This window comes from Verruconis gallopava (assembly GCF_000836295.1).
Source record: "Verruconis gallopava strain CBS 43764 unplaced genomic scaffold supercont1.26, whole genome shotgun sequence".
Taxonomy (NCBI): Eukaryota; Fungi; Ascomycota; class Dothideomycetes; order Venturiales; family Sympoventuriaceae; genus Verruconis; species Verruconis gallopava.
In genome coordinates, this window is record NW_015622162.1 from 57,071 (window position 1) to 71,698 (window position 14,628).

The window sequence follows — 14,628 nt, forward strand, 5'->3', positions numbered from 1 at the left end:
GGCGCTGAGGCTTTGCCACTTCCGTCGATATTATTAGCATTAAGCTCGTCAGGGCCGTGTCCAAGCCTTCGAGCCCCAGCCCGCAATTCGCCCACGGCGTTCGCAGCTGTGCGACCCCGTTCATGACACGACGCCCGTCCGGTTCGATGTGCAGCTCCGTCCTCGCGCGCTGCGCTTATGCGCGAATGATCGAAGTCGTCGCGCTCTCAGATGGATGCAGATGCTCGTAAGACGTGCACTAGCAGCCCCATTCCGCGCGGACCTCTGGTGTCTGTCTCGCCCGTCTCCGCGTCCTTACAACCCGTGTGACCGTCGCGTCGGCCGTCAGACAGGCGCGGTCCTAACCGTGCTTCTTCTGCTTCACGTGCTCTCATGACGACCAGTTCGCATTTTCTGCTTCCGACGCCGTCCATCGGTAATGTGCATTTTTCAAAGAACGCAACATCTCCGCCGTGGTGTTCCAGTCACACGCCATTCCTTCCTCACGTCTTCTTGGAACGGCGTCCAGGCTTACGAGATGGCAGGGGAGAACGGCTGCGGGTCGCCCGTGAGGAATGCTGGCAAAATTGCCTAAGTACCGTAAAGCAGCTTCGCTTGTCCACGAGCCGATGCACGCAGTGTTTTGAAGACCCATCATGGCTGGAATGTTGCATTATTGAACGCTAAAAAAAAATTGAAGAGAAAATAATTCCCCCAAAAAATGGCCCCACGAATGAATGTGTCTTGTGATGTGGAACACCCCACTCCCTGCGCAATCTTCCTTCAGAGCCTTACGAAAACAACAGCTCGGCTAACACTGAGTGTACCCTGAGCGCTGCCAAACTTTGTCGAGCCTCGAGAATATTCCGAAATGATCAATTTGTCTCAACATCTCTTACCACTGCCATCAGAAGCGCGCTCCTATCCTCCGCTAGATTCAACTCGAACGTGTCCCTCTCCCTAACGCTGATTTAAAAAAGACTAAGCCATGAGTCTGCCGAGCGCTTAAAGCCCAATCTCTCCAAGTCTTGGTGCCCCTCCTTTGAAGTCAAACCTTTCAAAGTATCTGAACACCAAGTCATAACCGTCCAGGTCGTGAACAATGCGGTCAACACGCTTGTACCCAGCAATTGCATCCATACGGCCACTCTTCTTGGCCATTGTGGTCCCATTCACGCCAAGAGCGTCGTCCTTCTTCGTCTCGAAAAGCGTGACGCTAAATCGTCCAGGTTTGAAGATCTTGACAACTTGCTCGACGATGTCAGCAGTCTCTCGACCGCTCTGATGTGCGGGAACGTTTGTCTCAAAGGAGGCGTAAGAGCACTGCGGTTCAGGCGTGACGTGAACTGTGAAGTAGTGGTGTGATGTATTCTTGGTCTTAACGTTATTCTCGTCCATAGGAGCAGGAATAACGCCGTTAGCCGAAAAACCGCATGGCGTGAAGAGATACGCATCAATCTTCGCGTCGGGATACTTGCTGGGCGAGTACACATCCGACAACCCACAGTTCTCAGACACCACTGTGCCCAGTGCATGTCCCTCCGTTGTGAGCTCTTCTGGAAGAGGCAGATCATCGTCGTCAGAAGAGTATTGGCTATGTTCAGATGACGTCTGCTCGAAGACGTCGAAACCTCCGTCAACGTGAGTGGAATTGCACTTCTCTTCCGCAATCGTCCCCAGATTTTTCACAGCATTTTTGCGTGCCTTTTGAAAATGACGACCTTCCGCGACCGCACTCGCGTCTTCAAGGTAGAACTGCCTAGCGTTCTCCTCGTCGAGGTCGGTCATTAAGATCTCCAGCGTTTCATCCTCTTCTCCACAGCCGATGCCTTTGGCGCTGTCGGGAAAGCTGAGCTGCTTTGTCTCCGTCGCTTCACGATCCGGTGTTGTCGGTGGAGTAAGCTGAGTGTTAGGCTCCGTGATATATAGATACCAATGATCGCCATTCATTTTTCCAATCATGTAGGCACTTCCTCCCACGAAGAGCTTGTCGAGAAAGCGCACCTCATCTCGCCAGCTGCGATGTGGTCCACGCTGCTGATCCGGGTTGAGAAAGTTCTTGCGACTGTAGAAGATGCGATACGGCGTGGCTGCAATTGGGATGCCGTGAGCCGGATTTGCCGAGACATGAGGAAAGCCAGCTTCAGTGGCCGCAATCTCGAGCATACGTGGTAGACCACAGAGCAGAGTGGTTGTCCCGCACGTCTTTAGAACCAGTTTGTGCGGCCACACGAACATGCTCGATTCCGAAAGCAGGTAGGCGTCCACGGTTTCCGACTCAAGGACGGACAGGACTTTGCAGTTGACCAAGTCAAGCATGCCCTTCCAGGTCTCCGCGGAGACCGCCTTGAGACCATCCCTAGGGCACGACCCTGGCAGAGATGAACAGTCAGGGGCGAACCACACTTCAAGAAGCTTTTCGGGCCCTTCGAAAGCGGTGGTGGAGTCAAGGTCGATTGTAGCCTCGCGATTGATTGTCAGGTGCGGCGTCCCAGTGTACGAGGACGGCGAGGCGGTATAGTGCTTTGGAATCTCAATGTTCACCATCTCCTATATGATGAAAGGCGAACTTTGATGTAATACAGGAGATCAAGCGCGGTTGTCTTGGAGATCGAGGATTTGTGCTATCTTAAACGTGTGACGATGCTGTGGTGAGCACAATCTACCACCCAAGCGAACAATGCGGTGCCCGCTTGAGGAGAGAAGGCCCACGATCTGTGGGAGAATATGGAGGCTGGCTTGAGCCAGCAGCAGTCAGCGGAGATAGATTGACGTCTCTCTGAAGGGACGTTAGGGAGGTCGGGCGGAAAGGGGGAGGAAGACTGCTTCGTCGGACGGAATGTTGACTATGCCTGTAGTCCTCGAGCTGTAGGGTCCGATACCCTTGGTGAGATATCGGGTCCAGCAGACGAGGAGATCTGCTACGTGTGGTCGTAGATTCCGGTTTCGACTTTTGCTTGGAGGAGGTGTTATCTGGGCCTGTTGGAGCGGTGTAAGTGTAAGATCCTTGACACGTGCGAACCCATGAATCTGCCTTTTGGACGTTCTTGGGCGACTCCGAAGAGTGCATTGTGAAAGAGAGCAGAAGGCGGCGTGCACTCACTTCGCAGGCTTGTTCAAGATCCTGACGAGGTCCTCTCGACGCATGGAAGGCTAGGTGGCAAAGATGGTGGTGGGGGCTCAACAATGATCAGAAGCACGTAGTTCTGATCATTCGTGCTGAGTCCTGAGAAGAGATCTGAGTGTGTGGATGTTGCTGTTCAGCTGTCGCGTGGCAAGGGCGGGGGACAAAGCAGATGAGAGAATTGACGGAAGGGTGGTGAAGATGCACGCGAGTGTGGGTAGCGTGCGGAAGGAAACGCTGGTGAGCCGGACCGAGAAGACTGGCCGAATCGTGCCCTGGACGTGCCTGTTACAATGGATGGTGGATCATAAGGCAGCTGGACGGCGGCAAGAAGAGAGAGAGATTTTGGAACGTGGGTTGAGGACAGGGCAGACGCAAGAAACTCTACAGTGGCAGTTGGTGAGGGATTTCCGGCCGCTCGTGACACGAATTTTCTACCGCCCCAAGTGCGTCACTGCCAAGCTTTGGCCGGCCCACGCTGGTCGCGCGCCCGCGTCTCTCATTGGATTCTGCTGTCAGGTACGGACGAGGACACTTCATGGCTTCGCCCACAGCGCTACCACCAGGCCAGACGATTGCTACCGTGAAAAACATCGAGAAATTCTGAAACCACCAAGCTGCTGTTGTTTGTGTTTGAAGCTTGTCGCGAGCGTTGACTCTGCCTCGCTGTCAGCCGCTCTTTCTGAACAAGTCGTATTCTTTTACGCAACCCTCCTTCGCGATCCTACAGTCCATCAAAAGGCATTGACAAGGAATGTTAAATAAACAACTAAAAAAAAAAAAGTTCGACCCCTCCAGCTGAGACCCTGCGATTCGCACATATCGGAAGGCTCTTTTAAAATTTCCTTCATTGGCCACGCCTATAAGAACATTCGGCTCTCATGTACAAGCAGCAGACAACTGGGTTCCCTGGAAGCGCTTCGTTGCTTTTGAACGGCCAGCCAGTGAATGGATAGAAAAATGATCTCGGTCTTCAAGGTGCAGAACGCGCAGATGCCTTTTCATTTGTGGTTCCTCAAAGTTTCATCGTCCTGACATGGCCTGGATCTGCCGCCTGTAGGCGTCAATGGCTGCCGATGTTGGCGGTTGAGGACCTGGCGATGCGGTGCGGTATTTTGATGACTGATCTGATACGTTGCGTACCCAAGTCGCGATGGAAAATGCTTGGCCCTGAGGAAGGTATTGATGAGAAGAGCCTCTCGTGGTCATGCTGGCGGTGAAAGGATGCGCGGTGTTTGGAAAAGAAGCGTGCTTGTAGTCGGTGGTGCTTAGCACAGCGAGAGGCTTCCAAGCACAATCGGGCACGTTATGGATTGCAGTGAAGTCTTGCTGAAGAAGCGACGTCAAGGCGTATTGCAAGGCGACTGCGACAGTAGTTATAGGATGTGCAGATATCGTGGAAGGATTCTAATCCTGGGAAGCTACTGGAGGCGGATGATGCGAGCGCGGTTCACAATTCGCGGAGTCATCCACCCGGGAGAGCCAAAACTGCGGCTGCAGTAGACATGGAGGTGACGCTCGGAAATCGCTGCATGAAGCATGCTCAATCTCGGCACGCCGTCTTGGGAGAGAAACCGTGAGCGAAAGGTTTGTTGAAGATGATGCAGAAGCACTCGGCAAACCCAGATAGGAACGAATTCTTGATTCGTGGACGACTGCCAGCTGGATGCAGGGCCAGCCGCTTGAGCATGACGATCCAAGGCATGACAAATCTCTTCTGCGTTCTGAAGGCCCAATCTCGCCGTGCGTGTTTGGTCGGGAATATGCAGGTGATTTGAAATACTGCAAGTCCGCGTCCGGTCCGAACGGTATTTCTAACTCAGCGCGCGAGTGGTCGCTCATGCTCGGCAACGCGTGGCACGCGGGAAGAGTTCAAGCCAGAGATGCGCGGCGGCGAGCTTGACAGGTTGAAGCACCGTCCACAGGCTTGCACGATGCGAAGGCTCATGGCAGCTGTTCGAGACCTCGTACGAAATGGCCGAATGGGTGTCAGAACGTCGGAGTAAGTTCCAACTCAGGCTTGGTCGGCCCTTACAATGGACTCATCTGGCGCTTCAGCGACAGCTCGTGTGCATGTTGCATCACAGCTCCAGCAAATCGTCCCGACCGGCTTGTTCATTGCTGAGACGGCCCAGTGTCTACTCCATATAGCACAGTTCATGCAGAGCTTCCCGTCCTGGATCACTTGCGTGTCGACTGTCACGTAGCCATCATGTGCTCCCATGCACTACTCTCTCCGACCTTGCTTCCTCGATCGTTGATGTCAATCAGAAAACCGTCCAGTTCGCTGGCTTGACTCGATGCTTTTTCTTCTCTCTTTGGGGCATTGAGTCGACCTTGCACTTGTAGAAATAGGCATCCTGCGATGTCGCCCTGAAAAGCTACAGTGACAACGCACTCACGAAACCCCTACTGTCAGCGACCGAAATAGACTAAACTCGTAAATCCACCAATCTCTCATTGAAACATTCGCATGTCATGGAGAAAGCTCTTGGGGGAAACGATCTATACACTAACCGAAAGTATGCGCAAAGCTGACATGCAACTGGCTATCTTCCAATATTTGGAATGCTGACACCTGGATACCGAATATGCATCTAAAATTCTCGGCACTTTTCTTTTGACAAACACCTCCTTGTATTATTTATACTTACTTTACGTCATCGTACCCTGTGATATACACTTTAACTTCTACATTTCTTGCTTGATTGGAGAAGAACGCAAAATGCACAACGCCTTCGTCAACAGCATGCCGATCAAGCACACTGCAGTTCATGAGTCCCAGATCGGGCCATATGCAGGTACACCTCTTGCTTCTAGTTCTCGCACAACTTTGTACGTCCCCTCGGTGTTAGAAATTACGATAACAGCTTCTGCAGCACTTTCTCGGTAGACTCTCCACGCTAACTGCGTCATGTCTTTGCGACCTTCCTTCTCAGTATCGACAATGAGAGCCTTCTGGTCCGCTTTCAGTACTGTGTCAAGTATATCTCTTCCGTAGGTCTTCATTGGTGCCCTTGCTTGCCAGACAACACGGCAATTGAGGCTTGGGTATCCATTGAAGAGACCGAGGCAGGGTCCGATGCCCGAACCTGTGGCTACGATAAGCACGGGATCGAACATTGGGGCCACCCGCAAGACACCCCATGCTGGTGTGCCCTTGATCCAGATCATCTTTGGCGGATTGTTGATCATTTTCGCGGTCCAGTCGCCGGCACGAGATATCACCATCGAATAGCCTGGCTTTCCATTTGGCTCTGGTATTGTGGCAAACTTGTGGGTTTCCTTGAGTGGGGAGTGCGATATAGCGACGACCCTGCATGGCTGCATTACCTCTCCGGGCCTTTGTTCAATATGCATTCGCATTGCATGCTGCGACAGGACCTCACAGCGAACTCTTACTCGCCGCACCCGCAGCCATGGATATGTTACGAAACCCGACATGACGAGCAGTGCCCAGAAGGTCGGTATGCGCACCATCGAGCCCCAAAGGTCTGAATGCGTTGCGAAAATGCAAAAGGACAACGTTTGTGCCCAGAACAAGGCGAGAATAATCCAGCCAAGGAAGCGATGACTTCGCTCGAACCAGTTGTGAAGTCTTGCCCTGATTCGCGGCAAGGCTGCTGTGAGCAACCCGCACATTAGTAGCCATGTTGTGGTTGCGAACGAGATGTTCATGGTCTTAGGCAAGGAACTCGCAGAATCGACGAAGTCGTACATTAAAGCCGCGGTGTAGATCCCATACCATAAAACTGCAGCTACTCCGCATCCGCTATGAATACCACCAAAGTGGTAAACCTTTGCACAAACGCGTCGTAGGGACAATGACATGCGCGGTGTAACATGCGTAACAAATATCCTGAAGAGCATGTTGATTACATGTTCGTTGCGGATAGCTATCGAAGCTGTCAGGTTGACTGAGACCGCTGTCAGGATGTCAGTCAGTTCATCCCGGATATGGTCTTCTGGTGGCCGCGGGTTAACGCAGAGCCGCTTTAAAATAAACACCATAGCAACAAAATTAGAAACAGAAACAATGCTGAACAGCTTTCGATAAGGAGTGCATAGCCTCCACCGAAGAGCTTGGCAGCGTGCGTAGCATCGTTCAGACAGAGATTTTGCTGATGGAGAAACGCACGATTCTTCCATAAATGCTTCCATGTTCTCGCAAATGGTTGTACACGAAGACGCCAAGGATGTCGACAGAAAATTTGGTTCGTCAGGATGACACTCCCGTTCGGTTCGTAGATCGGTATCACAAGGTTTTCTACTTCTCTTGAGATACGTCGCTGACGCTTCCTCCAGTTGACACTGTGCTTCAACGTCTAGAATAACCTTGTTGTTTTCGCAAGATGCCCAACCAGTTGAATTCAGCCGAGGCCATGATATTTGTGTCGCGCACATTAATCAGGTATCGAATCAGCGCCGGTCCGATCCTAATGGAGAAGTTCAGAAAGGCTTCGTCCTCTGGGTTGGTGCCCCCGCCAAACGCCAATGTAGCGCCTGATTTAGCTGCCAATTGTTTGATAAATCAAATGACGCGATTTGACATATCGCGAAACCTCAGTTTCATTTAGTATATTCTCGGCGCAATTGGGTTGATGCGAATCAACTCCTAGCGGAGAATCGCCGCTGATTTTTTTTTTTTTTTTTTTTTTTTTGGAGAAAGAGTTGCCAAAATTAATCCAGGCTGACTGCTCGGCCAAGGGATAGCGATTCAAATCAATTTGGACAAAATTAGGGAAGTGTGGGTTGATTTGGATTAGCTTGAGCGAATATCAAAGACAAAGGGTTCTGTGCTTGAAAGTTGGATACATAGACGAAAGACGACAACATTATATGGCATTTTCTACGACATCGTGTTTAACTCCTCTACTATGGTAGCAGCAGTGCAGAGCGCCACAGAGGGGTTAAGAAAGCTGAGTTCAGCTCGTAAAGCGACCCGTTTCCGTACGTGCGACTATGTAGTGCTGGTGAATCGTTGCGCAAGAAACCGAATCAGACAGGTCTCTTTCTCAGATAATCTTGAGTGTCATATCACTCAATAAGTAAAAGCACAAGCTTTAAGATCGACTTCCACATGCAGTTTTGAAATGACCTAGCTCCAAGAGAAACTTACCACACTGCAATTCCTGTTCGACCTGGGAAGCCGAGCAGATTGACGAAATGTGGGATATTCTGATCAGTCATTGATACTCATGTATACCTTTCTTATAAACAAAGGAACTAGTTGGACTGATCATGTATATGTTTCTGCAATGGTATAACCTGGTTGCACGGCGGGTTTTGCCTGTTTCTCGGACATGCTCAGCAGTTTCCAAGTTTCTGGACTTCGAAGCCATTTATGGACAAAATACGTGGGACTGTATGGGCAGGTTGTAGGACCTCGCCGTCTATGTTCAACCTGCGATGAGTTCTCGATCAGAGCATGAATCCCCCGCGTGCGACGTTGACGTAATGCCGCCTTTGTGAGACTACTATTTGAACTTGTTGTTCCATTGTTTTACAGGACTTACCTGCCCCTCTAGCTATACGTGGCATCTCGACGTATAAACTCAGAGATTTGAGCAAGTCATAACGATACCTTGAAATGACAAAACCGGTAATGCCATGTCGTCCAGGAGACATGCACATCTGCCTACCTGAAGAGGCAACTTCAAACGGGCAAATGTCCATGGCATCCGCAAATTCTGTTTCTAACGTCTAAACCGGCCTGGAGTGGAACATAGATTGAAGGAAGAGGAGGGGCTGGGGACAGGAAGTGATTTCTACCTTAACACCAGTGAATTTTCATTCGATCTTTCCGATTTAAGATGGACGCGCGCAGGCCCTTCGCTGTCCGCCGTTGGCCCAATGGTGCCTCCAAGAAAACAACACCAAAACTCGAACGACGTGTTAGAACTGTAAGGCTTGGATGCCCAAGTTTTGAACTAGCGTTGGGGTTGAAAATTACTACGCGGTCCCGGTCGTCAGATTTCTGTGAAATTTGACTGCCTAAAGAATCTAGCTAGCTCTCGACGAGTGTCCGCGGGTTCCCATGACATATCTGGAATATGTTATAACTGTGTCACTCGCTTGGGGAATCATTGGCCCGCTGACCTGGTTTCCTCCGTTGCTTCATGTTTGTGACACGGAGTCAGACAAGGCCTGGACCAGCGAACTTGGTGTACGATAACTGATCCTATCAGATCCCGAATTCGCGAGCTGTAAAATCCGTCAACGGTTAGCAGGTAGGGAAGGTCGCAAATTTCGGAGCACCGAGGTTAAGAGGTTCAGAAATAGAGGCAGACTGCTATTATATTAATTGTCCAGATTTCTAGGACGCCTTATTGAATTGATTCTGGTAAATTGCCCACGATACTTAGCGTCTCAATTAGCATAAATACTTTTCAGGCGGAGAAATGAGCAATAAGCTAGTTATGGGGTTAAGAACGTTTTCTGTGAATGGCTTCGATACTTTGATTTTTGTACGATACCAACAATGACCCGCGTAAAACGTTCTTGAGTAACCATTCAAACTTAATCGGGCAGAGGCAGTCCTGTTGTTTGCTAGCAAGGATAGTTCTCCCGTAATCGCAAGTCTTACAATGTAACAGCTACATTCGTCTTCCAAAGAAAAGCCATTGAGCGTTTGCAAGAGGGTCTCACATCGCGCGTTTTGGTTGGTTTAGGCAATGTCGTATGACGGATGCGATGTGCAGATGGTAAGCTCTAAGGCCTGAAAGGTTGTGTCACGAAACATCCGTATGCAGACCATCGATAACATGACGTTGACGTAGTCACTCTGGGGAAACCTGCCGATAGGCTCGAACTTGAGCTGTTCATAATCATGTAAAATTTATACAGCGAGTCGAAATTCTTCCTCTAATTTCGATTACCCTTCTTGACGAAGAGTGATGACAGTAAATAAAAGAAGGGGACCAGTTGAGTTTAGATTGAGAATCAGGAAAATCCCCATATTGGGGACCGAGTCTACATTACATCATGCTACGGTGAGTCAATCAGGCTAAAACGGAGGATCTCAGAAGGATGAGCCTTGTGTACACACTTATTTGCTGCCCAAAATATTTTTCATACAGCGTTTACACACTCACAAGCTGCTTCCCTAAATTGTATGTTTGAAAATCTGAGATGAAGATGACGGCAGTGTTTCTTAGCATATCTTATACTTGCGCTCTCATATTTCTGTCCCATGGAACAGGATCCAAAAAAATGCATCCTATGACGCTATTGAGAGTTTATGTTTGTTCTTTACAGCGGCGAAAGTCCAACTTCTGCCGCCTCGATTTTCCATGATCGAGAAAATGTCAAATAGAGATAGCATCGTGACGTCTCAATTTGCAACACTGTACATCCAAGGTAAGCTAGGAAAGTTGTCAAAAAAGACTTATGAGTACTATGCTAGAAAAGTAGGTAAGGTGACAAGATCTTGTAGACGATCTCACCACCGATGACCTTCTACGTGTAGATCTTAACATTAATCATAATGATAGGCCCGCACACATCTAAAGCACCATAACGAAATTAGTGTTAGAAATCATGGTGGTTGTTTCGGGTCAATTGAAATCTACCCTGTATATGGCAGCATTTCCAAAGCACAAACATAGTTGTTGTGTGCATGAATGAGGTATGCGTAAGACGTCATGAATTTTGGAACTTGAGGTAGCAGAAGCAACGTCAAAAACATGTGATTAGTTTGACGTTCAGCTCCTGCGAGCACGTTATTCTGCTTAGAGGACGGAAAAGATGTGCACAATTTTTTTAGACTTTACCGCCGTATTCTTTATCGTATCTGCCACATTCAGACGCCACGACTTCCTTTTGCCCGTTGCCTGAGGCCGAAACTCCGCATTGTCCGCAAGTTTTCCCATTTGGGTTTCACTTTCAAAGCAAAGAATGTCTACGATAACAGCTTCCTGAGATGGCAGCATCAAGCCTATCTCGGCCTGCTAGGGCTGTTCTCCTATCATCTCGGTACATTTCTTTGCCATTGCGACCATCGGACCAAGCACTGCACTATCTACGCTCGCTCAATAACCGTTTGCGACAGCCCGTTGGTCTCACGAGTGTTCGCCAGGCATCCCATCAAGCCCAAGGTCGTGCCAATGGCCCTAAGAATGGCCCAGGAAAGCGACTAGGTGCAAAAAAGACGGGCGGTATGTGTTAGCTCTAATCGTTGAGAGATGGTGGAATCTAACGAACACTGAAGAGCAGTTCGTTGTGCCAGGGAACATCATTTATCGCCAAAGAGGCACGTTGTGGTTTCCTGGCGAAAATTGCGCAATGGGACGCGACCATACCATCTATGCCACTGAAAAGGGCTACGTGAAATACTACCGAGACCCATTCAAACATCCAAAGAGGCGTTACATCGGCGTTGCGTTGGAGCGCGACTGGTCGCTTCCAACACCTAAAGATGCTCCGCGACGAAGACGATTGGGCATGATCCCAGTGCGTATTAATGAAGACTCAAGTCATCTCACTGATAATTACGTTCCGCGACCCTCCCCCATCGCTGGATTGGACGAGAATAGTGTGTTGCCTGAGGGCATGAGCCTGGAGCCAAGTGGCAAGGGAGGCCATCTCCGACCGACGTTCACATTGAAGGATGGCACATTGCTCAAAATGAGGAGCAACTACATGTTCAGAGAAGACAATTGGCAGATTGGGCGCGCTGCGGAGAGGGCGCGCACCCGAGTTAGACCTTTCAAGAAAGGAAACCGATGGCTAGCCTGGAGGAAGAGAACGGCGAAGCGAGCAAGAATTGCTGAGATGAAGAGCGTCAACAAGAAGGGCAAGGCCAAGAAGAAGGCCACGCCCAGATCATAACCTTCATTCTACGCCTTTTAAGCGTTTTGTACATTGCACCCACAAGTGTATTCAGAAATGCATCTATCCTATGCTCCTGTGTTGTCTCGAAGATCTCACTGGTTTCAGAGGGCTACGGTTTCCGATTCGTGGATGCGAAGCACGATGAAATGACGTTGTACAGAACTTCTGGACTAGAAATACGGCTACGCTTGATGAGGTTGTTATCGTTGGAGACCGTCCAAGCTGCTCATAGACGCATGCCAAGAGTGGGATGTCCAAATTGGAAAGTCAGAAGAATTCCAGAATAAGTTCCAGTGTTGCTACATTGGACATATGTTGTTCAATCTCTTTTGACATCGTGAGCGACTTTTTGTCAGAGAAGGAGCCCCAAAATTTGGCTTGTACCTTTCGATAAGTTGCAGACCAGCGCGATATCGTCGTTTCTGGGGACTAAAGTCAAAGCACTGTCATCGATCAGTTTCGGATCTACTTCAAGACCCCAAACTGCCAAGTCGCCATCGTTGCATTGGACAGGCGTTGAGAACGGCTTACTCAGCCTCCAAATTATCAGGCGCAGAAGTCTTGGGGCCGGACTGGCCGACAATGAATCCTTGATAATAACTTTGCCCCTGCCCTGTCCATGCGATGATCGCAAATAAATTGTGCAGGACTGGAGTCCCACTTTGCCTGCTAGTTTAGCACGAGAGCACAGTTCTCATGGGTGGACAAACATTGATTTAGCCTCGATCGACGTACAAAATCCTTTCCCACGAAAGACTAGGCTGACATAACTACACGCTCTCTTTTGGTTCGGGTTAGTTCATTTTCGATTAGCAGATAATGTGTTGGAATCTACTTTGAAGTTTTTCCTCTACATTGTTGTCTATACCTGAAGAAAATGTATTCTGTTTCTGCACTCAAGGTGCTGCCTCTCTTTTCGTTGTTGTTAGTGACCGTCACGGAGGCGGTAAGAAGTACGGCCGCATTGTTTCCCGGCATCTGTACAAGTGGAATGCTGACTACAATTACATAGTTATACCTCGCGACAACAACTCGTCTTCCATAACATCTCCCGCGCCGCTAGCGTCTTGTACGGCATCTTGTCATGCTCTTAATGGAATTACGACATGGCATTGGGTCAAAGCTACGATTACTGGGACTGTGACAGCTGCGACCGTGATTTACATCGTGGATGAGCGAACAAATCAGACAAGGACGACAACGAAGCTCAACACACTGCCAGCAAATGTGACGATGCCGCCAACTAATGCAGCCGGCACGCACATATCTCAGATCCCCGTTGAGACGGAGGTCGGGAAGACGACTACAGTTGAAGTGTAAGCTTACCCCGCTCTAAGACAATGACTCAATCAACTGGAACACAACAAGAACCGAATACTGATGGCTTAAATTGAAGAGCATACCCAACAGAGTTTGTGGCGTACCCTCTCAGTTATTACTGGTACGGAACTCTACCTACCACAGACAGTAACGGCAAGTCCGTGTGCTCGACTCTGGATAGTGAAAATAGAGAGTATATCACGTTCAGCTCCTACAAAACACCTGCCCAGGAAACGCCAACGTCGACCGACAGCGCTGACAAACCTGGGTTCACATATGCTCTTCTTTCAGAGGTCTGTTACTTCCGCCCGATAGCAACAATAAATATTGGCGACGCCGCTCCAACTCTTTGTTCCTTGGAAGCGGTCTGTCCTGAAGCTGCTGTCCAGACAGTGATGTTCTTGACAGAGACAAGTGTCAGCCACGAGAGTTCTACACCAGATCCAACACCAGATCCAGCACCCGAAAACACATCGAAACCAGGTACATCCGCCACTGCGCTTCCAGAGAACCAGAGCAGCATATTTTCTCCAAGTCCGACATCACCGCAGGGACAGAGCGGCCAAACCGGTCCAGCTTCCCCGGCTGGCCAGATTTCATCGGTGAATCAACCAACTGTCACGCCTTCTCGTGATGGCAGCCAGAGTACCAGTTTGTCTAGCTTCACGCCACTTCCCACGCCCATTGTTTTGGGGGGCGAGACTGCTTCATTTGATTCATTAACCAACCTTGTCATTGGTTCACAGACCGTTTCACAAGGAAGTCAGATCACTGTGGGTGCAAACACCGTATCTCTTGCCAGCGGTGGATCCGTAGTAGTTGTCAATGGGAAGACTGAGTCTCTAGTCGTTGCACCAACTACAGCTGCCGTGGTGATTAGCTTTGGCAGCATCACGGCTACTGCTAACAGTGATGGAAACTTCGTTTTCTCAACTCTGGGTCATCAGACGACCGTCTCACTCTCCACAAATGGTGCGGGTAAGACTGTTGCCGTTGTGGACGGCAAGACTGAGACCGTTTCAACTCTCCCAACATCTTCGAGCAACGCAATTGGAGGTGCAATCGCATCTGGGATCGAGCTATCCAATAAAGGCCTACAGTTGATGAGGGCGGATTACACGAGGCTTTCGATGCTGATAGTTGTTCTCGTTGCTGTAGTTTGTAATCTTTAATCACCTAGAAGGCAGGGACGACTTTAAATGGCTGATGAATAAAATAATGACAAGTTCTTGAATATCAGGGCCGTTGTTGCGACCAAAGGCTTTAAATGATCTAAAAATCGCATTTAATTCCTATATTGTTTACTTTTATTTACTTTTTCCTTTTATTTTTTGCGACATTCGTAGTGTGAATTACCCTAAAACGGCAATGAA

At 49.4% G+C, this 14,628-nt stretch overlaps 3 protein-coding genes across 3 annotated transcripts; 2 read left to right on the plus strand and 1 right to left on the minus strand.

Moving 5' to 3' along the window:
- Positions 1-618: 618 nt before the first annotated feature.
- On the minus strand, positions 619-3,502 carry PV09_06981 (S-adenosylmethionine decarboxylase proenzyme). The gene is made up of 2 exons (XM_016360694.1): positions 3,083-3,502; positions 619-2,958 (listed from the first exon to the last, which is right to left on the minus strand). The coding sequence occupies exon 2, from the start codon at positions 2,524-2,526 to the stop codon at positions 985-987; it is 1,542 nt and encodes a 513-aa protein (XP_016211371.1). The 5' UTR covers positions 2,527-2,958; positions 3,083-3,502; the 3' UTR covers positions 619-984.
- A 7,499-nt stretch (positions 3,503-11,001) lies between these two features.
- Positions 11,002-12,352, plus strand: PV09_06982 (ribosomal protein L27). Its single transcript, XM_016360695.1, has 2 exons — positions 11,002-11,259; positions 11,313-12,352. Exons 1-2 carry the CDS (start codon positions 11,025-11,027, stop codon positions 11,930-11,932), a joined length of 855 nt encoding a protein of 284 aa, XP_016211372.1. The 5' UTR covers positions 11,002-11,024; the 3' UTR covers positions 11,933-12,352.
- Positions 12,353-12,507: 155 nt separating this feature from the next.
- PV09_06983 (uncharacterized protein) lies at positions 12,508-14,545 on the plus strand. Its single transcript, XM_016360696.1, has 3 exons — positions 12,508-12,888; positions 12,948-13,251; positions 13,332-14,545. The coding sequence occupies exons 1-3, from the start codon at positions 12,813-12,815 to the stop codon at positions 14,425-14,427; spliced, it is 1,476 nt and encodes a 491-aa protein (XP_016211373.1). The 5' UTR covers positions 12,508-12,812; the 3' UTR covers positions 14,428-14,545.
- The last annotated feature ends 83 nt before the right edge of the window (positions 14,546-14,628 follow it).